At 46.1% G+C, this 23,601-nt stretch overlaps 1 protein-coding gene across 3 annotated transcripts in view; it reads right to left on the bottom strand.

The window, feature by feature from the left end:
- Positions 1-1,857: 1,857 nt before the first annotated feature.
- RASSF1 (Ras association domain family member 1) overlaps positions 1,858-23,601 on the bottom strand; it is a 121,918-nt gene continuing 100,174 nt past the window's right edge. For 2 of the 3 annotated variants that reach the window (XM_029599567.1, XM_029599568.1), the window contains 4 exons: positions 7,936-8,040; positions 6,947-7,244; positions 6,000-6,115; positions 1,858-4,518 (listed from right to left, as the gene is read on the bottom strand). In XM_029599567.1, the coding sequence (XP_029455427.1) occupies positions 4,372-4,518; positions 6,000-6,115; positions 6,947-7,244; positions 7,936-8,040 (666 nt within the window). In that variant the 3' untranslated portion in view covers positions 1,858-4,371. Of the gene's footprint in view, positions 4,519-5,999; positions 6,116-6,946; positions 7,245-7,935; positions 8,041-11,274; positions 11,582-23,601 lie in introns of those variants that run through there. The other variant, XM_029599569.1, reaches the window with a different exon arrangement.

Below are 23,601 nucleotides of genomic sequence, written 5' to 3'. Positions count from 1 at the left end.
TAACGTAGAGAACATTGTTGGAACTGCATCTAAGTGAAATATCTAGCTTAATTAGTTAGGGGTAGTAACCGCCGCAATAAGCAAGCTACACCCATGTTTACTTGTTTACCCAGACTATGTAATTCAGTCCTTGTTGGTTGTTGTCTGTATATAGATCCACTTTTCTTCATGCCTCTTGCCGTTAAAGCAGAGAGCTATGCTGGATATGCGTGAAGTATCAGTCTTTCTCCCCTGCTGCTGAAGCAGAGAGCTATGCTGGATATGCGTGAAGTATCAGTCTTTCTCCCCTGCCGTTAAAGCAGAGAGCTATGCTGGATATGCGTGAAGTATCAGTCTTTCTCCCCTGCCGTTAAAGCAGAGAGTTATGCTGGATATGCATTGAAAGTGAAGTATCAGTCTTTCTCCCCTGCCATTGAAGCACTATTCAATCCTTTCAGTGAACCATGGATTCTCAAAATAGGGCTTGCTGCAGCAACAGAAGACAGAAGGGGTTGGAGATCATTCTGATTCCTTGGTTAGTTGGTAGAGACATTTTTCACTATACTAGTGAGCTGGTCAATGGACTGTTGTGTCCTCTAGCCTGGTATAGACGGTAGAACGTCCTTCTAGGATAGCAGGATGGGCTCCTATGTGAGAATTTGTGGTCTGCTAGAGGCCAGTAGGATGACAGCCCTGCTTCAGTAACCAAACCAGAGAGGGCTCTAGTAATTTTAGAGGAAGCAGGGGCAATGTGACTCCTCCTGCTCAAGATCTAAGATGACATCTATAACTAAGGTGGCAGAGCAGCCTGATGGATTGAATGATTCAATGCGGTAGAATTCTTAGATGACTTTGAGGAACGTGGCTTGGAGTGCTTCTCTGGTTTTTGTGTTCAAGTCACATCAAGGAATCAGGCTTAATATGTTAAAAGAACCTTCAATAGCATCGAAGCTGAACTGTGTAAGTCTGCACCATGTGATGAGGGCAGGGAGATGAAATGCATGAATGGGGTGTGTGTGATCTTGGCATCTGTGTACCAAGTCCTTCAATGTACCAATACACGTTACATCAGTGTGGCATATGTCAAGTGCACCAATGCATCAAGCAGTCTGATGCTCCGTGCACCAAATGGATCAAGGAAGGCCGAGTTAAAAACAGCAATACACTGTACTTAGAAGCTGGGTCTGGGGCTACTAGAGAAAGGCCACTTTTCTTCAATGTGGTGCAGCTCGCTGACGATGTCCCAGCTTCAGTCTGTGCTGATGGAGGGGTCTTGGAGCAGCTTTTGCTCAAATTCTTTTCCTGCAGACGAAGACTATGCTGCACTATGGGATGAGGATTTCCTGTGGCTCCAGGACTTACGCAGGTCCTCTATTTTGGCGAGCTGGGAGATGTCCATAGATGTAGCAGTTGCCCTGGTCATGGTCTGGTTCTAGGCATATGTAGCACAGCTTGTGCCTATTGGTGAGGGGTGTCACCTTTCCACAAATGCACCACTTGAAGCCACTCTGGGTTGGGTCTTTCTTTGAGTCAAAGATGGCTGGAGGCCCTATTCTAGGAGAATTTTTTTATTTTTTTGCAAGTAGCTCTGAACTGTGCTTTTGGGGGGCTATGGAGGCAGTGAGACAAAGGAGTGACGAGAGTACATATCCTTTCAATAGGTTGGACAAAAAAAGGCTGGGGAGGCTCATGAGGCAACTCCTGCCCATGCTCATGACAGCACAAGCTCTACTAGTTAGGAGACAGAGTTCATTTGTCACCCACAGATAATGGCTAATTCAACAGGAAGATAAACCCATTACATTCATGCTACAGCTACACCCAACGCACAAGAGCAGGTTGATGGAAAGGGAGAAAGTTAAAGAGCAAGTGATGCCATCTTGTACCCCAAAAATAGTTTATTGATATTGCAGCTTTCAGGTGCAGTCTGGCAAAGATCAGCCCTGGATCAGGGCAAGCTTTGCCCACCAAACAAAACAAAATCATTCATTTAGACATCAGGAAAAACATCATAAAAATACAGCCTCTTTGGTGTAGAGTTTCACTCTTTACAGTACTGGATTCAGTTGAGAGAATACATACAGTATATTTGCATTTGACTGACAGAATTGGAGTCGCTAAAACATTCAAACTTGTGTTAGTATTACAGTCAGACTGCACAGAGCAGGCATTTTGTGATATTTGGAATGGGCCAGAAGACGACATTGGGATGAATCACTTCATGGAGTATCATATGTACATATGGGTTACAGCAGCATGAACAAGTGAGGGGCAGATTCAGAAAATGATGTGGAACAGGCCATGTTGATGGGTGTAGCTTCATGAAAGCCCCCATTCCCTAATACTATATTGTAAAGTTAAAAAAAAAAAAAAAAAAAAAAAAAGCTTTTGTGACCTAATTAGGGATCTGTCTTAGGAGGCTGTACACACCCCAGGTGACTACAACTCAAGTCACATCCACACCCGAGGGTGTGCGCAATCTCAAAGCCACCAAGCCCAATGCCAGTACATCAACTTGGAATGCCAGAACACGCCAAACTCTCAGCTTCCTTCAGAAGAAGAGTCAATGTTCTCAGCACTGAAACTTAAGCAGATTGCTTTGCATTTTTAAGAAAGCCCTGTTGTGACTGTTACAAGATCTCCGTAATGTGCCAACACAAGTTAACAGTTTTGCCCCTTAATATAAAACATAGCTGTGCCCAGCCAGTCCTATTTCTCTTATTTTACCGTGTTACTCCACAGCTTCAGGAAGTCATGCCCGTGTTCTTGCATTACACACAGATGCCTCACATGGTGATTTGTTGAAGAAAATCAGAGCTACAAAAAGACATCCCTGCAGTGGGATGAGCAGCCCTAATGAGAGCCAGCAATACATTGTGCTAATGTGATCTTTTCCTTGTCCAGGAAGACCAAAGAATGTTCTAATCAAATTACCTGATGAGCACATCATGCCAAAATCTTTTATAGGCAGACTGGGCTGATGAAAAATCTTTACAGAAATCAGTATGCCTACAAGCCAGACATTACTTGATTGAAACGTGTTGCCACTGAAGTCTAGAAATGAGCAGCATGGCAAGGAGCTTTGATTGCCTTCCTGCCATGGTGTCATCCTCAGCATGAGGATAAGATGTACACAATCACAAGCTACTGGTACAGTAAGGCATGCAGAGGTGGTTTGAAGACACTGCAGCCTTCACCAGCTCAGTATACAAAAGGGAGAATTCTCTTCCTTTGCTGCTAATAAGGCACCGCAATGATTTTTTGATTCTTTTCACTACTCTGAGGCTGAGCCTCGTTTGTTTCCCCCCCTATAGATAAAGCCCTTCCTTTTCAAGTTTTGCTGATTATTAAACCGCTCCAGGAGTTACAGAATTGTAGGTGGGGGATCTGTATTCATTTGTGCATGGAATATAAACGCATCAAGATCTGAAATCAGTTGGCCAACTGTGAACAATAACTGCTGGCATTAGGAGTAGTGCCAGCACCAGAGTGGTCCTTCCATGTAACGGTGCACACCGTCCCACCTTCTACAGCTTACCCCTACCACAAAGAACAATACTAGAGAATCATTATTTACTCCCTGTTAACATGACAATCTAGCTGAAATTAGTATCAATTTTAATTTGAAAATAAGAAGTGACACACCAGAAGGTTAAGGCCTCACCTATGGGGAATAGGGGGGAGAAAACAAGGCATTTCTTTGCAGAAAATACAGATTCACATATAATGGACCATTCCATTGGTACTTTTAGGAGTGGGCTGGCTTTCTTGATATCTCCCCAATACCTGCTCTGCGCAGTTCCTTATAGATTACATACAGTATTCATGAACTCTACCTATAAAACAGTAATCTTTAAGAAAAAAAAGAACAGTACTTTTTGGAATTGCAATTTAAAAATGATTTTAAAAAGTGCTGGTAAATAATAGATTTATCCAGTCCTTTTTTTTAGCCCATGGTCATGTTGTTCCTGCTTTTCTTAATTCTGATGTCTCTAAGTCCATGCATGACATAAAACTGGGGACTGGATCAGGTTGTCCTTTAAATAAAAAAAAAAAAAAAAAATATAGCCAGCTGGAAACTTGGCTTGCCATTGCCTTCCCCAATCGCTGCCCCTGCTCAGCCGAAAGGTTTACAGCACACCGACTGCTTCTCCCGTGGTGCACACTCACACACTCAGGCCCTCCCCCCTACGATTGCACGCGACGCTTCCAGCAGATGTCTCTTCCTCAGTTTTCCTGTTAGCAGTGCGTTGTACGCACACACACACATATACATTCACGCGCAGATGTGTTCTTTCAGTCCATCTTCCATTCACATGGCCCCATAGAGCGGCCCGGCTTGGCAACCTCTTCTCTGCCCTAAGTGGCGTGGGATGTAGGCTGTGGGGAGGCTCAACCTGGAGTACGGGCCGTCAGCGCCTCCTGCATCTTCTCCCGACAGCAGGCGTACTTCTGGAGGATCTGCTTCACGTGCTCCTCTTCCTCACGCTGCAGGATCCGCAAGAAATTCTGTAGCTCTGGCATACTGAATGCATCCCACTACAGCGAAGTAAAGAGACTATTTATTGGAAGGACATCCTCCTAGCACTACTGCAAAACAATACACTGGTGCATAGTTTATAGTATAGCAAATGATGTACATATTTGCTACATATTTACAAGTTAGAAAGTGCTAAAAGCGCTATATGTTTTGTGCTATTTTGTTTCCATCTGTCCAAATGTAAAAGTATTCTAACTTCTGAAATGCTAAATTAAAAATAAAATCAAAACCACTAATCTTCCAAAAAGGGATCAAGTTTGGAAGTTAGCTCTTCCTGTCCTCAGTGAGGGACAGTGCTCTATGCCAAGCAGTGGGTTTTAAATCCGGTCGTGAATTTTGGCTTTAAATGGCCAATTAAGTACACCGACATGAAGGTTTTTTTGGAATATCTCACAGGGAGCAGAAGCCAAACTGAAGCGGGATTACCTGAATCAACATTAAGAATAAGCCAGGTAACTCCAGAACTCAGCAGCCTGGTTGCTCAAAGGTTCATCTTGTTTTGAGCACATAACCCCAAGTTCGGTATGGTCTACACTGGCTACCCATTAAATGGCATATTTTGTTTTAAAATACCAATGTTAATTCAAGAGGCTATAAGTGATGATGCACCTTCCTGTATTTGTGCCCTGTTAAAAGATTAGAGAGGAGTTTATGGTCAGCAGGCTCATGGTTATTAGATGTTGCATTTGTTCGAATGATGATACTTAGGGAATCATGAGACAGAATGCTTGCAGTGGCAGGCCCTACTTCATAGAATAATCTACCTGAGATTCTGTGCAAGACGACCTGCCTAAAGTCATTAAAAAACAAAACAAAACAAAAAACAAAACCCCAACAATCTTTTTAGCTCGGTTTTTAACATTACTTAGGATTTAAGTCAGGCTGTAAAAACCCATCATGGCATCCTTAGTTTGTTTTATCTTGTTTAGAGTAATTTTGTAATGTTTTTATATATGATTATCTTTTAACCATGTAAGATTATTATAAGCTGCTTAGATTCATGGAAAATGCAATCTATAAACATTTTAATAAATATTCCATTTGCTTTTCTAATCACACAGCTCTAAGCATTCAGGGATCTGTAATCCTGTTTTACTCTATTTCAAAGACAGGACTGCAAGTTCCAGAATGCTTTGGAATAGTATATAAAAAGTCTGGATTGATGTATCCTTGGTGACCTTCAGTTCTGCATAATGACATGTTGCAGATTCAAGAATCCCCAGGGAGATTTTTATTTTAACAAATGTGTTCCTCCTCTTGCCTGTATCCTGCAGGACATTTGTTATACTAGCTTAAAATGCTAGAGTCACTCTATGCAGGATGGCCGAGCACAGCACACAGCAATGTCAGAGAGGGAGCAAGGTAGCTGCTGCTGTTTCTGTGCAGTTAAAAAGTAGCTCAGACGACAAGTGCAAAACTGCAGCGATAGGACAAGAGCACACAATCTGTTCATCCCTTTTTGTGCCCCCATCATACTTACATTGACCTCTCCTGTCTCGTTCTCCTTCAGTACAAAGCTCAAGACCTTCTCACTGGGTCCTGCCAGGAGTCGTAGATGCAGGGGCTTCTCATCATCGGCCAACTTACGCAGGTACACTAGTGAGATAGAGACAACAACGTGTATCAATATCCATGTGGACGGGATCCCAACAAACTGGGAAGCATGCCAAAACATGGCCATGCAGCCCACTTTCTGGGGCAGAGGATCCTGCAATCGGGGTGCGTGGAAGTGTTCTGAGCTAATTAGCAATGTTCTAATTACCATCCAATTACAGGAAGGTGAACCAAATTCACAACTGTGAGCTTGCACCTGTGTTACCCCCTGCAGTCCAAACTGCTCCCAGCAGAAGATTCTACAGAATGGTGCAGGAGCATTAGCTGCGAGGGGGAGCTCACAGCTCCTGCAGTGCCAGCCTCTCTCAGCCATGGTAGTAAACTAGAACTCTAGCTTGTGATTTAGGTTTTAGGGCACAGGGAATATTCCATGGATGAATAGAGGCCAGGTTTTTCAGATGAGAATTTGTGAACTATGGGATTAGGGTGAGCCTCAAAAAGTAATTAGGCAAGGGCCCGAGACACAGAAAGCTGTTTTGTTCCACATACCCTCGTCATGCTCATTTGTCCAGGAGAGGAAAGGAAGGACTTAACTACCACAAACTCCTGCTACAGACACCATACCAGACCTGGAAACTTTTTTTTTTCATATTAATTTTGGAGATTAGCTCTTTTGTCGCCTTACTGCCAGCTTGAAGCTAACCTGTGCAGGATTTGATAGTCGGGAGAGCGCTTGCCTTTCTCCTCCTGCTGCCGTCGTTGCACTCTGTGCCCTACACCCTTTCCCCGTGAGAATGTTACTGACAAGTAAACGTGCGAACTGACCGATGACAAAAAACTGCGGGCAGGAGAAGCGAGGCATGCGTTATCTACCTTGGTCCTCTTTCTCAGCTCTCTCGAAAAGTGCAAACTTGCGGGGATTGTCCACCACCATGAACTTCTTGAGCAGGGCCTCGATGACCTCGCTGGCCTGCGTCTGTGCGCTCACATGCAGGTGCTTCGCCGTGCCCTTGGGCAAATAGAAGGAGGTGCGTCGCTTCACCGTCTGAGCCCGCGCAGACTGTTTCCTGCTGTCCTGGATGGAGGGTGGCTTCCGGGAGGCGGGTACAGACACAGGACGAATCAGCTTCAGCTGCACTTTGATGAAGCCAGTGTAGGCGCCATCCTTGCTCTGCAGGTCAAGAGAGAAAGCGGGGTTTGTCTAAATCACACATGGTGCTTTCCCTACAACAGTACGCCAACATCTGCTGGAGGCATAGGAAACTAAACATGGAAAAAGTCTCTGCTTCATCTTTGGCCTGCGACAAATTCATCGTGGGCGAACACAACACAGCTATCGGCATGTCCATAGCCAGCTTCTCTGCCAGAGGTGGAGTGGATCAGACTCACTAGTGCATTAGATGACATTGTAATGAGAAGTCCCATGGCTGTCACAGCAATAAGCTGCAAGAGAGACACATTTAAGTCTCTTGGGACCTTTGAGTAAGTGCCTTATGGGAAATTATTTTTATTTGTTATATTCCAAATCAATTGATCAATGCGGATCACAATAAAACAAACATAGACATAAAAAAAATGAACAAACACAATAATGATGTGCTCAAACCCCATGGAAAGAAGAGCACAGCTCGCGGAACCAGGGTCCTACACAGGAGACTTTCTATTCAGCCCCTGGTCAGAAAGGTGGTGGTGTTCCAGGAACACTCAGACAATCGCGAGGGAGAAAGTATGGGCAAAGCACAAAAAAAAAAAAGATTAAAGCGAACCCTGGACTGCAGTTCTAGGCCTTGGGGATGGAGAGCAGATACCTTCCCCTCTTCCCCATTATTTCAGCTCCTCTGCACACCCCTTTGGGATCTTACCAGGCTCATGAAGAGGTTGCTGTTAATCTGCCTGTTGTATTCTTTAATCTTCTGCTCAATCTCATTTTGGGACAGGACTGGCTTCTCCCAATCGATCTTCTCATCCTGAGGAGAAAAAAAAAAAAAGTAATTCTCTCTTCATACAAAGTCCTACAACTGATGGAATAATCTCTAAACGTCCAGAAGGCAAAGAGAAGCAACTCAGCTACAATGATGATATTAAGATCAACAAAATGGCAAAGAAAAGCTTCTGTTTCTGGGAGCAGGAGATGGAGGGGTGTATGCATGCTTGAAAGAGTACAGCAAGAGGCTGTTTTGGCCCAGGAGTTTCCTTCTCCTCTGGGCTTCTAACTCAGTCAGAACTAGTGGCTGGGATCTTGCCCCATGTGTCCTCATTCACAACTACCTGAGAATTTCTTTTCCCATTTTAACCCCCTCCCCCCCAATATATCCAGCCTGGTCATTGCTGCAACAGGCCTTGGCTTGAGGCCATGCACCAAGGCTTCTTACAGAACCCTGCAACCCGACTCCCTTCCCCAGGGACTGTGAACATTGCCTCCGCAGCATCCCAACCCTCAGCCAACCTGGGAAGAGGGGAAAGACCCAACTTAAGTGCTGCTGCTTAGCCGGCCCAACATTTGGGGTTTACGCAAAAGGAAACCAAAATGTTTATTCCCAGGCCCCAAAGAAGAGAGAAGCGGGGAAAGAAAAACAAAAAAGTGCTGCTTTCTGAAAGGAAATCACCAGAATCCGTGCAGCTCGGGTCTCACAAAGACAAGACAGTTCAGTCCATACCCAGGGATGCAAGGTGGGGGATCCTGCCAGGGACATTTTTTGGGGATCCATGTATACATGTGACCTGGAAAGCGGGCTCTAGACTTCTACGTGGAACTTGTAGTTGAAAATATTAGGAGCTGATCATGAGCACAGAGACCTCAACAGCCACCCCTCACCCAAGCATGGCCATGTTTCAAGGAAAGGCTTTCAAACCTCTGTAGAAAGTCAAATGCAAAATGAAACCACAAAAAAATAAATAAATAAATAAAAGACCCACCACACACAAAGGGCTGGCCTAGTGTGGCCCATGCCGTGTGGAAGGACCTGGGTTCATTCCCCAGATCCAATCTTCTGATCTCAGTCTCAGGCCCCAGCCCTGGCTGAGCCGGAGGGAACTGCCAGGCTGAAAAATAGAACTACTGTAGCTGCTGTTCTCCTTCGAGTGTAACACTTAGATGTAAACTCCACATTCTGCCCCGGCTTTCTAGAAATCCAAGCAGCGGCAGCACTGTAATGGAATCAGTTTGCACGGGCGATAGCAGGCAACCTCTGTGCAAGAGACTGAACTCGAGGTGGAGAAATATTACAAGTGTCCTCCTTATTGCAATGAGCAGCTTTTCTGCTCATGAGAGAATTTTTCAAAATGTTTATCACCGTTTTCTGCTTCCCTCCACCCACCCTTTTGGTGCTGTAAGCCTTCCAGTTGTCTCTTGGATAAAGCAGAGTATGACTGCAAGATCAGATTAGATTTTCTTCTGTCTCGGAGATTAAACATTTGGTTTCCGGATGTTGAGCTTTTTCTGTCTAAGACTTGTCACACACCCATCTTCTTCTCAGACAGTGTTTTATTTCTCATTCTGAGCCAGGAAACTCGTTAACCCTTTCCTTGCTAGTTAAGTTACCTTTAATCATCTCCATTACCTCAACAGAAAGGAAACCAACAAGAGTCCCACTTCCTAGTACCCAAGAGTGCAAACACACCCAATACGCCTCCTTTATTCTCACCCACACACACACATTGTAAAGCATGAAGTGCACGGCTCCTTCAATTCTCTCTCTCTTTTTTTTTTTTTTAATACTGCACTCTTACCAAGAAGCTGTAGAAAAGTCGATGCATGAAATGAAGAATGGTGCACAGTCAGTCAATCTGAGAATACTGGTGCGGGATAGATATGTCAAGCAGAGATTACCACAATTCAAATTTATTCTTGCACTGATCAGAATGACACTTATGAGCTGGAGCGAGAACGTTTATTCTCTCAGCCACCACACGTGGCTGGGAGGAAAAGAGGTCCAAGACTACCACACCGCATCCAGCCTCAGCTTAACATTCTTCCCCTATCACAGTGGTCCCCAACCCTGTCCTGGGGGCCCACCAGCCAGTCGGGTTTTCAGAATATCCACAATGAATATGTATGAGAGAAAATTTGCATGCACTATTCATTGTGGATATCCTGAAAACCCGAATGGCTGGTGGGCCCCCAGGACAGGGTTGGGGACCACTGCCCTATCAGACTCAGACACCCCCCCCCCCCCCCCCCCCCCAACCTTAACCTGCCCAGGACCCTTCTGCGGCTTTGAAGTGACCGTGCTGAAGTTTTATGGCACAAAAATAAAAAAATCCAAAACAGCTGGGAATCTCTCGTTCTATGACCAAGAATCATCCAGCACCAGAGAACTCTGCCATGACTGGCCTGCTATTCCTCACAAGGCACAGAGGAACAATGACTAATCTAAAGAGGAAGAGGGTTCATATTCTGAGTCAGTGCTGTCTCACCGGGTCAGAGCACCCCCTCCCCGAGATTAGAGGCTTGTGAAATAATAATCCCTGAAAAACGTCAATCCTGACTATCCTGCAGGGGGTGGCTGCTCCCTGAGGTACCGAGCTCTGGTGAAACTGCTGTTCCACATTCCAGCCTGACAACTCCCTCTTTCATTTACCCAACGTCAAAATCTCTTTTCTTTTCTATACTAGCAGCCTTGCCGGGGCCGATTGCTCTGGGCTCCGTGACTCCATGTCCGGCCTGTGCCACCACTGCGAGATTAGCATGGGAACCTGCCCGGGCTGCGGTGCTAACCCCCGGCATTGCAGTAAGCACAGCCGCCTCGCACCAAACTCCTCCTGCTACAGCAGGTTTTCTGAGGAGGAGGAACTGGGTGGAACCCTGAGTGAGAGGTAAAATCCAAACTCCCCCAACTTCTGAAAAGGGCAAACCTATACAATTTTGTGTGTTAAAAGATGCCTGCTGTAACTGAAGAGGCAACGATTTTGTAGCTGGCATCCGCTTTAAAACCCTGTCTAACACTTCACATGCTGTTTGGGCTTGCTTTCTGAGGTACTACTGTCTGTGATAACTGGAACTCAGCTTCTCATGTGACATTCATGGCTGCTGGAAGAGCAAGAACCAGGGCCCAGCACTTACACCAAAAATACATAAAGAGGAGGAGGAGGGTAGCGATTTTTTTTTTTTAAACGGGCAGTTTCCAAAATCTCCGCCACCTCCATCCTACTGGAGCCATTTCTAACAACATTTTTAAACATGCAGAGGTCTTAATACCGACTTGTAAAAGTTAAGCTGGCGCTTAGCAGTGACGCAGGGCACGAGAAGCAGAAGACACTGCACGTCCTGCACTGTGCCACCTTCAGTCTCCCTGGATGGCTGGCTGGCTCTTCCAACTCAGAACGAGGATTCAGAAAAAGTAGACCCAAGGCCGCTAAAACTCTGCTGGCCTGCCTCTCGCTGATACAGGCAAGATCGCAATCTCTTTTTGCTTGCATCCAGTTGCAGGAGTCTTGCTTCCTGCTGACTTCACTTTCCCACAGAGGAGGGGGGAGGGGTGCAGCTGACATCATCGCTGGCCAATCAGAAGCCCCCAGAGACTCCTGGGAACCGGTTCCCGCCAAGGCAGCCACATAAGCAGCAGATACCAAGGACAAGAGCTGAGGAGGGGGAGGGGGAGGGAGGTAAACATTTTCTAATCACTTCTGTGAAGCAAAACCTAAAAATGAACCTTGCTCCAGCCTGTAATTATCACAGGACACGCCTAGAATGGCCTCCAGAGCCATAAAAAGGCATCGCAAAACTGTTTCAGAGCCACCAACACCTACGGTTCTATGGGCAAAAACATAAGGGTACTTACTAGTCAGCTCCACAGCATGTCATTCAGACACTTACATGTGGTTACTAATTCAATCAGTGGTGTACTACAATAAAACGGCTGGCTCCTAAATATAGTGTTCCCTCTTTACGACAAACAGGCTACAAGCCAAGGAATCTAAGAGGATTTGTAACTGCAAAGTATGATTTGTAGCACCAGGTTTACTTTGGAAACAAGACTGTTAGCGAGAGTCCACGTCTGTAAGCGTGCCCCGAACGGGTGGAAAACCATTCCTGTGCCCCCTGGCCACAGAAGGCTGCTGCAGTGATCGGGAGAGGAAGGAAGAGAGCAGAGGCTTTTCATGACAGACGAAGCAGGTAGGGCAGAGAATCTGTCATGCATTAACCTTGTCATAACTGCCCGTATGTTGAAGAACATAATGAAGTTTTAGCTGCTCTGGCGCACTGGCACCTGCTCCCACCAGAGCGGATAATCAAGCCAGTGCCACAGAGAGGATAGGTGTGGAAACGAGAGGTGTACCAGTGCCAGCCAAACCAAAGTGGCATCCTGGCACGGTTCAGATAACTACGGAGTGCCTCCAGAGCCATTTGAAAATATACAGCATCTTGCGACTAGACAGCTGTGCAGCAGGAAGGAGCAGGCAGCATCTCCTCATGCTCACACGTCAGCTCTAATGCTGCTTCAGGAACTCGCTCAGCACGTACAGCATGTATCTCTGGGACAGGACCTAGATCCGATATACTTTAACTAGGTATGGCTGATGAGAGTAGAAGAGAGATTCAAACAGCACAGAGAAGAAGGGGGATTAGATTTATTATTCAGAATCCTTGATATGCAGAGTAATTACCCAGTTACTAATAGCTCAGAACTTCTGCATTCTGTCTCCCCACAGCAGAGAAGCAGCACAGTATGACTGCACTGAAATTGAGCATACAGATTTTTAACAGAAAAAAACCCCCTAACTCCCAATGCAATAAGCAAATGCTACGCTAATGCACTGGGAGTTAAAAAGCATGCTGAATGCACACTAACTCAAAGGCCGATGCTATAAGACGTGTGGTAAAACATTGCGCTCTTACTGAGTGCTCGTTTTCATAACACACGCAGCCATATTCCCTGGGCACCCAATGCAGTATTTAAATGAGGGGCTGTGTAAAAAAGGATGCGCTAGGGAAGACCTGCAAGTCCTAGCACTCAAATGCATCAGGCGCTCAATTGTTCCTTCGTATCCCACTTCTGGCCAATTTTGCTGAGATTGTTGAAGACGCCCATAGCTAAGCGCCACTTGCCTTGGGCATCTAAATTGTGCGTCCAGAATTTTTTTTTTTTTTTTTAAATCAAGCCAATATACATTTATCTTTCAACACTGCAAGCAGTACATTTAAGTGTCAGAATGATACTAAATAGGAGGAACCACAGAGGACAGTAATTTTTAATTTCTCATGAGCCCTCTACTCGCGAAGTTAAATTTGCCACGTTAAAAAGTGTGCATTGGGTCCCAATGATTTTATGTATGGTGGGAGGGGGAGGGTGCAGGTAATAGCCTCATCTACATGGAATTTACATGTGATGACACTATCAGCTAAGTATTTGCTTGGACGCGATATTCTCCTTATTGCATCATGTGCTAGTGCATCCAAAATGCGCATAAATCTGTGCACTAGGCTGGGCGAACTTTACTGTATCAGCCCCTCTGACAGGAAAAAGGAGTCTCTCAGACTCATGATTTATACATACAAAAAAGAAAAAAATGCACTTTTCTGCACCTCCCCCCAAAACAGTCTTATTTGCAGAAGACACACTTTGTGCACACAAAACATGTTTTCTGCACATAAAATCCCAATTCCAGCTTCTGCCTGTAGACAAATTAGCCCTGGAAATTTTACTCCACCACAGATTAGGATCTCATTTTCCAGTGCTAAGAAAACACGAGGTAAGCCAGCACACTTAGTTGCATTGGGTGGGGGGGGATTATAGAAAATGCCATCATTAGCATGGGATTTGCATAACAGCACTAATTTGTAAGTGGCATTATGGCATGCATGGGTTTGTTTTGGGTTTTTTTAGCCCAAAACTCCCTGATGCAGCGGCAGTAAAGTTTGTGCACAACTGCAGGTTAAACTCTGCTGAGCTACACCTTATTACAGCAGTGCCTGAGGTAGCAGGCAGCAAGGATCTGAAGAAACCAGCTCTTGGTCAATCGTGGGAAGGGGTCCTGCTTTTCTCTGGGGGGGGGGGGGGGGGGGGGGGCAGTGTCCTTTCCTCCTGCTGAGATATGACGTGAGAAAGAGAGGCTGGAAAGTGTCTGCATCCTGAGGAAAGGGCTTGGGAGGAAGCAGGCAAGGGTGCGCCTGCATTATGAGAAAGCCAGGGCTGGCTGTAGGAACAGGGACATCCTGCTGGCAGAACAAAGGCCACTCTTTCCACTCATCAGGGAACCTATTGCATAGCCCAACCTCCCAACTCAGGAACTCCCAAGGAGAATGGCAGGAACAGGCTCAGAGGGGCCGGGAGCAGAGCTAAAGCTTGGAACTGCAATTAGTCTTCCAGAAAGAGAATTTTTAAAATAAATCGTGGTTCTTTCCCCCCCCGCCGCCAAACAATCTTTTCATACTGGAGGGCCAGCACCACAAGTAAGAAGGATGCAAGAACAAATATTTGAAAGGATTTCTGCCCAAGGCCCCAGAGAAGAAGATCACAAGCCTGGTGTTAGCAGGCAGAGCATGATCAAGAGGGCACCTCAGGCTCCAGGGTCTTGAAGTGCAGTCAAGACAGTTCTGGAATTTCAGCTCTTGCATCAAAATATGTCATAATGATAAATACCTCTGAAAGAGCAGCTGAATAAATGGCACTGTTTGGGATTTTAAAAAAATGGTCCTCTTCCTAAAGCCTGATCAGGACATCCTTTGCCAAGCGTGCTTTATTCTCCTAGACCTAGGAGAAGAATTGCCCTTTGCACCATCATGCTAAGAGAGCTACCAAAAATCCTCTTTCCCTGGCACTTCTGATCTGACTTCTGAGGCCTTGATCTCTGGGATCTGGTCTTGAAACACGACACTGGTTTGTGCTCAGACAGGACTTGTTTTTTTGAGTTCCACTTCTTCGGTTTTATAATAAATTAGTGGTCAGACTGTTTTTCCACAGTGGAAAATTATATTTAGCTGCTGGGTAATTTCAGCATACTGAGACTATAATACTGAACAGACCACAAAGGCGCATGCATTCATATGCATACTCACACACACAGACATACTATTCAAACGTTCCCTTCTAAACATCAGGGATACTCAGATATAGCTGAACATACACATGTCACACACAGAAACTCACTTCAACATGAGCCACAGCTGTGTAGAGAATAGAGAAATGGAACCAAAAACTAGAGCTACCCATGGATTGTGCAGAACAGAACATCCCCACATCTGTATTTGTGGGCAAGACAGAAGATAAGGGGTGGAGGGAACAATTCACTTATTTGAGGAACATGGCCCTGGAACTGGAAGATTCCTCAAATTGCTTTACACACTGGATGCAATCTAAAGTATTAAAGAAGAAATTTAGACTTGTCTTGTTTCCTTTCCTTGAATACTGTTAGATCCATCCAGATGCATGGTTTTATGCCACCCTGCCAGCAGATGGAGACAGAGCCCAGTTTTTTCCTCAGTGACATCACTGGTATTAGAAGTGGTACAGCACTGTTACTAGCCAGTAACCTTATGACAGAGCAGTGAAGTAGAGTAAACCCTTCTAAAACTAGCCAAACTCTTAAAATGTAGCAGAAGAAACACTCTCCAATGAAAATCCACTTCTCTGCAAGACAGACAAAGATGAGGAAACAAAGAAAAGCAAGTCTGAGATAAGCCTCAGGCCCTCTCTAAGAAAGGGAAGAAACACACCTGTGTTCTGTGGAACCAGAAACTTTTGACCAAGAATAAGCAACCAAATGCAGGCACTGAATTTTTGGGAAAGTCCTGGACTGGTCTAGCAGGATTCAGGGGAAGGAAATTTACAAGTAAATCTATTTCTCCTTATCATTTTATTAGTCCAGACCACAAGTGTGGGAAGTACCCAAGCCCAATTTAACATAGTTGGGAAGAAAACAGTGCTGCTCCAAGAACGTTTGCCCCAAAGCTGCATCTGTTTTAGCAATATATATCCACTCTAATAGTTAGTGAATTAATACAGAGATAACTTCCACTGACTCTGCCAATGAGAAGCCTGAACCCTCACTGAATTGGCACAAAGTGACTCAGGAACCCACAGGCCCTGTAACAAGCAAGCTGAAGAGATTGCCTCCTTGACTGAGTGAGCCAAAGACAACTTCAAGGCTGCCTCTCCAGTACAAAGACCACAGTATAACTCAAACAGCCTATCAGTTCTCCTTAAGGAATTACTCACCTTTAGTTACCTATGGAGAACTCAGTGAACATCCAAGAAGCAAAGGGTCCTACCCTTCCCACAACATTCTTCTTTTATAAAAGCTGGAAGAGAAACTATATGGTTCAAATAAAAAATGTGAAAATAACTTTAGGCAAGGACAGTACTAGGCAAAAGAAAAAAAAAAAAAAAAGACTGCCTCCAGGAAGTTCACCAAAAAGGAATCCCTACATGATTAACTGAAGAAGAAAAATTGATTCTTTTCTGCACCCCTCAATACCTAGGATATCGACCAAGACCCACAGGTACAAGGGTGCACCCCAACACCTGCCAACCATAAGTTACGTACGACCTACTCAACTGGAGGAACAAAAAAAAAACAAACAAAAAAATAACTATGCCCCAGGAGCCAAGGTGTTTACCAGTCCCAGGTACAGAGTCCACAGACTGATGCCCTGGGAATGGCAAGCGCCTTTCTCAAACAAGGAGATCAAAGACTCTCACTGGTAACCTAAGCATCCTACTGTACCAACCCATCATGTGCACCAGCTGCTGGAGAACACTGGCTATGATGGCACTTTACTACCACCGATTAGGTCACTGAGGAACATGCTGCGTTCTGTCTCCATCATAAACCCACACATCCGGACTAGGCTAACAGGAGAAGGAAATACAGTTTTCATTTGCCATCCAGTATTTCCTCCCAATCAGCTTCTCTCTCTTTCAGTGTCTGTTATATCAATGAGGCAGCCTGGGCAATTGTCCAGGGCCCTGTGCCAATTGGGGGGGGGGGGGGGGGAAGAGCGCTCCCTCACAATGGCAGGTGGAGGATATATACTACACGACCCCTTCCAGTGCCCTCAGCGGCACCCCCCTTCTCTCCGGCTATAGTGAGCAATCTCGTCTCCAGTAGGAGCAGGGGTGCAGAAGATGCACCTGCTGTGCAAGACGTGGGAAGCCATGCGCTTTCATGCACCTTCGCCGCCTTGTGCTACCGTATCTTCAGAGACCACCTCCTCCCGCCGCAGCCTTCTAGTTGGGAGCCCCACCCACCATCACTGCCGCCCGCCTGATTGAAAGCTAACTCTGCGGCCATGGAGGCCTAGGTCTGCCTGGGAATCCTCCTCCACTGCGGAGGCTGCTGAAGCTGGAAGTCTGCTGCCTGCCTATGAGCCTTTCCCCTCACCACCACATGCTTGCCAGAAGGAGAAACTTGGAAGGGGGTCACTGAAACCCTTTTTTTTTTTGTGGGTGGTAGGGGCCAGGGAGGAGTGGTTGCATGTTGAGATCTGACCGCCACAACTCATGGTGGTTTGTTTTTGTTGGGGCGGGAGGTGGTGTGTTGGGGCCTTTTGATGTAAACTGCGGTGCATTACTGAAGGGACATGCGTTGTGAAAACCTTCGCTTTAGTCCTGTTCAGAGTGGATTGGGGGGGGGGGGGGGGGTGTAGGATCCCCATCCTTGACTTTTGCTCATGACTGTATGCTTTCTCTCCTGCCGCTCTCTCTCCCCCTCTGTCACTTCCTCCCCAGTTATTCATGTTTCAATTTCTAATTCAGGCAGTTGCATTATGAAGCAATGTTGCTAAGTATTTCCTCATCCTTAGTCACAGATGAATAATTCACCCTCCCCACTTCCCCCCCACCCCCCCAAGCGCACATACAATCCTCACAGGTTCTACTGTCCTGGGTAAGGGAGCAGGGGTGGCTTCTCCACGACGATCGACTCTTCCCTCACAGACGCCAGCCTGCTGTCTTGGGAGGTAGCTGCCTTGCAGTAAAATTAAATAAATATGCCAGCTGATACTTCTGCTTGAGGCGATGATGCATGGTCGGAAGGAGGGGGAGAAGAGCAGCAATGGTGAAGCATCGACTGAGCTTAAGTTACAACCAGGCAATGAATCATTCCAAAACAGAATATCGCAAGCAGCAGCCGGCAAGGGGGTATTTCTGTCTCCTAAACATCCTAACCTGATGAAAAACTCCTTCCAAGAGCAGTCCTACACAGAAGCTCCTCGTGGGGAGCTAGGAGACACCCACAAGCTCTGTCTGCAGGGAAATCCCCCCCCCCCAGCCCTTGGCAGGTTCAAGAATAGGTTCAGTGCAAGAGGCAGCTCAGCAGCCAGGCTGCCCCCTCTACAGGCTCCAGCTTCCCCAGTCCACATCGGGCAATGAGCAGCCAGCCGGAGCGAAGCAGGCCTCCTGGACACGAGGCCTGCCACAGCATGCTGCCCACGGTGGCAGGTGCCTCCTGTCAGCTCCTGTCTTTATAAATCGCAAGGACCCCTGGTCCTAGCATCCGATTTACTTGTAATAAACCAGAGCTGCTTTACGTGGAGGGAGAGGTAACTATTAATACTGCTAAAAACTTTCAGTGCAAGCACGGATGTGAACATGGCATTCTTGGGGCCAGCTTGATACCCCAGTGACTGACGTCATGGCTTCAGAGGGTATCGTTCAGGACCCCCTGACAGACCGTTAAGCATCTCTCTTTACAAACACAAAACCCCTTTGGTACACGACTCTTAGTAGCGAGTAAAAGGCAAAACTTAGTAACTCAGGAGGGGGAGGCAACCCTGATAAGAAGCAGATGGGAAGGCAGTGGGGAGGACTCATGTGTAAAAGCTCTCTGATGAGAATGAATAAATAGAGACGTTGTGCATTAGGAGGCCGTCGGATAAGCAAAACAGAGCCGAGTGAGCATGGAAGGCTAAAGCCCAGCACCTGGCTTTGGGTTTTGCTCGCTGTTTTCACAAGATGCAGAGCCCGGCGTACTCCCCACCCCTTGCAGCATCTTAAATTTCCACTGCTCTCTCCCCTCAGTTCTGGGCAGCGAGGTAGCGCAGACCCCGGAGGTGGAGAGAGAGAGAGTGCTTCTATCTGTCCTCGCGGCTTGCCTGCCTCCCCTGCTTGTGAGCCTCAAACAGGATTCAAACATGTGGCCAGAGGCAGCGGGGGGGAGTCTCTCTCAGCTTCTCCTTGCTGCTTCAGGCCGAGGAATGGAGAGAAATGCAGGGAGATGTCTTTATTTATTTAAAATTTTGTATTCCGCTTTTCGGCACTTCAAAGTGTACATCAAAGCGGATGAAGGTGTGAAAGAGTCAGGAGATGAAGGTGCAGGAGAGAGACAAAGAGGAGACTAGTAAGGAAGTTGGAGGGATAAGAAGGGGAGGTTGAGAGTTAGACAGAGGAGGGAAGATGGAAGCATTGGGAGAGAGAAGGAGAGGGATGACAAACAAAAGGGAGAGATGGACTAGGTATATGGAGGGGGAAGAAGGAGGGAAGATTAGAAGCATTGAGGCAGTACCTCAAGAGGAAATAAAAAGAATAAAAGGAAAGATGTGAAAACTGAGATGGAAAAGAGCAAGAAAGGAAGGTATTTGCAGAGACAAGTGGCTCAGCTCTACTGGCATTTCTGAAGAGTGGCCTGGCCTGATGGTTTCCTGAAGAGAGAGGGGCGCGTGCGTGCCCCTCTCTCTTCAGGAGATGAACAGGATATGCAAGGGTACCCTGTGTAACCCCAGGCGGCAGCAGCAAGCCACAGGACGGCAATGCCAGCAACGTGGTGGGTAAGCACAATGCACAGACCAATGCAACTGAAAGCAAAGGAAGGCGCTAGAGGCGAGGACTGTACCCAATTTAAAAAACAAAAAAAGCAAAACACCTCTCTCTTTAGACTAGGGGTGCTGCTATTCTAGTCATAAGATTATACACTCACGCAGTGGTTTGACTCCAGGCTCTTTATCTGATTCAGTTCTACCATAGCTATTTCCTCTGCCATAGTCATCTCCTCTCATGACCTAATTACAATCTGTGAGCCATAGGGAAAAACATTTCCAAACTACAGGTACATGACCTTAGATTCCATGTTAGGAGTCACCACCCAGGAAAGGATCTAGGTGTTAGTGGACAATACATTGAAATCCTCAGATCAGTGTGTGGCAGCGGTTAAAGCAAATAGAATGTATGGAGGAATTATTAGGAAAGGAATGGAAAAATAAACAGAGAATATGATAATACCTCTGAATTGTACCATAGTATGAGTGCAACTAGAGTACTGTGTGCATGTCTGGTCACCACATCTCCTTATCCCCAGGCATAAGCAACATGAAACATATCTACTATTTGAGATATTGCCAGGTACTTGTGGCCTGAATTGACCACTACTGGAAAAAGAATACAGGGCTTGATGGATTCAGTCTGACCCAGTATAGTAGGCAGAGTCCATGAATGGAGGTTCCATGCAGAGAACCATCAGTAAGGATGAATCCCTGTGGGTGAATAACTTTCTGTATCTGTGATTCCCAGGGCACATCTGCTCCATTTACTGGTTTAAATCCCTTTTAGGAGTCACTAGCTGTCTTCATCCCCCTCCTCACATTACAATAGGAATAAGTAGTACTGGACACTTCCTACATATACTTACAGTACTTGGATCAAGCATGGAAACTTGTATGCTCATCTACTTGATATGGCATATGATCAATGAGGAAGAAAATCAAAAACAGACAGAAAAGGGTGTCAGACCCTACAACCTTAGTAGAGTAGACTGGAATATGTCTTCATCTACCATTATGTACTTTGTTATTCTTAGCAATGAGGCTAATAAACAAAGTCTTGGGTGCACCATTTAAATGAGAGACCTCAGTACTTCATTAATACATTACATGAGGTGGGAATTTGTAGAAAAAATTTACTTCTGGATAAGAGTTGACCCTAAGCGAGTGAATCGGCTAGAGGGGGGCCCTACAATGTGTCCTCTGCTCCACTCATCAAAACAGGAAGTGATAGTACCACGGTGGAATAGGGCAATCACCCGAATTCACTCTTCCCCACCTACTCCCAAAGGATGGCAGAAGACTAATGTACTATGGAAATAAACCTCCATCTCAGCTGACAGGAATCGATATGCACAAGGCTGATGGATGGCCCATTTGGCCATTTACTACTAGACCTTTGCTTTACCCAAGTTAGGATAGCAACACCTCATTAAAGCAAGCTTGAAATTATCTAAAGCAGTCACACACACACACATATATACACGCCTAAATCCTGCATGTCAGCAATGTCATCTTGAAACAAAACAAACATAAGAACTTAAGACTTGTCATACCGGGTCAGACCAAAGGTCCATCAAGTCCACTATCCTGTTTCCCCAACAGTGGCCAATCCAGGTCACATGTATCTGGCAGGATCCCAAGGGGTAGATAGACACCATACTGCTTATCCCAGGGATAAGAAATGGATTTCTGCAACTCTACCTTAATAATAGTTTATGGACTTTTCCTCCAGGAACTTGCCAAACATTTTTTTTTAAATGCAGCTACACTTACACCACATCTTCTGGGAATGAATTCCAGAGCATAATTATGGACTGAGTAAAAAAATATTTTCTCGTATTAGTTTTAAATGTATCACCTAGTAACTTCATTCTGTGTCCTCTGGTCTTTACTTTTCAAAAGAGTAAACAACTAATTAGCGTTTATTCATTCCATTTCACTCATTATTTTATAGACCTCTATCAGATCTCCTCTCAGCAGTCTCTTCTCCGAACTGAAGAGTCCTAACCTCTTTAGCCATTCTTCACAGAGGAGCTGTTCATCCCCTTCATCATTTTGCCGCCGTTCTCTGTACCTTTTCTAATTCTGCTACATCTTTCTTGACCAGAATCGCCCAGAGAATGCAAGATGAGGTCGCACCATGGAGCGATACAGAGGCATTATGAAATATTTTGACTTAAAACTATGGGAGTCAATGAAGAATTTCACATTGTGTGCTGGGAAATACCTAAAAGATCACATTTTTTAGTCCTGTTGAAAAGTAAAGCACCTGATATTTTTCTCCGACGACTTTCCTGAACAGCTGCTCTGTTTGCGTACCCGCCAGATTTTAGGCCTTTTATTGGCATCTCCCAACACTCACTGCTCACTTTGTGCCAGAGCTGGACGTTAACAGCTTACATTGTATGCAGGCTTCCTGCACACTCAGCACCCAAGAGCCAGTGTAGCCCAGAGGTCAGCAACCCCATCTCCACCCACAACCTCTGATCCAGCTCCTCTTCTCTTTTCCTCCCTCCCATCTCTCTCTCAGTGTCCCAAGCCAGTATGTCTCCATTTCTTTCTTCTCTGCCTTTCATCTCCACCACTTGTGAGCTGATCCCTGGCTATACCCCTCCTCCTCCCTTTCATCTCTCACCTTCCAGTTCTCCCTATATTGTCACCTCGAAGCCATCCATCTTCCCTTCACTGAGTTGCTCCTCCCGTATCATCCTCACACTCTTTCCCCCCCCAACCATCGCCTCTTACTCTCACCCTGATTTAAGCGTTTCACTCACCTCCAACTCAGATTCAATTCCAGCACCATCACATTCTCAACCTCATGTATTCCCTTTCCTGTTTTCTCAAGCCCCATCATCCCAGCTCTGACTCTCAACCCCCAATCACTCCCTCTCATGATCCATCACCCTCTGATTTTCTCAACTTGTATGTGCTCTCTTCCCACTCAACACCCTCTCTCTCTTACACCCTCCCCATATCACCCCTTCTTGCCCCTCCTCCTCCTCTCCCCATCTGTGGCTCTCTCTTACCTGCCACCCCCACCTTTGGGAAGGGAAAGAGAGCCAATCACCATCTCTGTCCTCCATTAGTACCCCTGGCTTTCATTTGCACACTCTCCCAACTCCCTTCTGGTTTTCTTAAACACCCCTTTGCCCAGGTCTCATCTACCCCCTCTCTTCACCACCACACTCTCACCTGCCATGAAACATAAGGTACCACAAACCTCATGAAGAAAAATTGTGCCAAACAGCCCAAGTTTACATTCTAACTGCAGAAAGATGAGGGAAGACATGGTATTAATCCCCTTTCATGTCCCGCCCCACAGCATTCAAACTTCCCTTCTCACATCATGTCACGCCCCTCTCCCCACTGCTGTCTGCTCCCACCCCCCTCCACTCACAGCAAGAGGCAGCAGGAAGGGGACCAAGGGCAAGAGAAGGACCTACGTGCCCCCTCCAATGCACCCCTGGGAGGAAAGGGGAATAACTGGCAATACTGCGTGAAGTGCTTCCTCCCTCCATGTCAGACCACCAACTGATGTCTGTGTGTGTTTTTTTTTAACACAGTTGCCAAGCATCCAGAAAGAGAGAGAGGCAGGTGACAGCCCTGAAAAGGAGAGGGGCAAAGAGGATTTTAGGCGGGCAACACCTACGGGCAGGACTTTGAGGAGAGCAAGTGGATTGGAGGTCCAGACTTACTCCCCCCCCCCACAATTTTGGCATTTTTGGGGGGGAAGCGAGTCTTGACATCTGCTCTCACAAAGGTTTTAGCACATTACACATTAGGGAAGGAGAGGCTGAGGCGGGCAGCACTGCTTTTTGGCAAAGATTGATTG

The sequence above is a fragment of the Rhinatrema bivittatum genome, chromosome 4 (genome assembly GCF_901001135.1).
Source record: "Rhinatrema bivittatum chromosome 4, aRhiBiv1.1, whole genome shotgun sequence".
Taxonomy (NCBI): domain Eukaryota; kingdom Metazoa; phylum Chordata; class Amphibia; order Gymnophiona; family Rhinatrematidae; genus Rhinatrema; species Rhinatrema bivittatum.
This window is presented reverse-complemented; position numbering and strand designations above follow the sequence as displayed.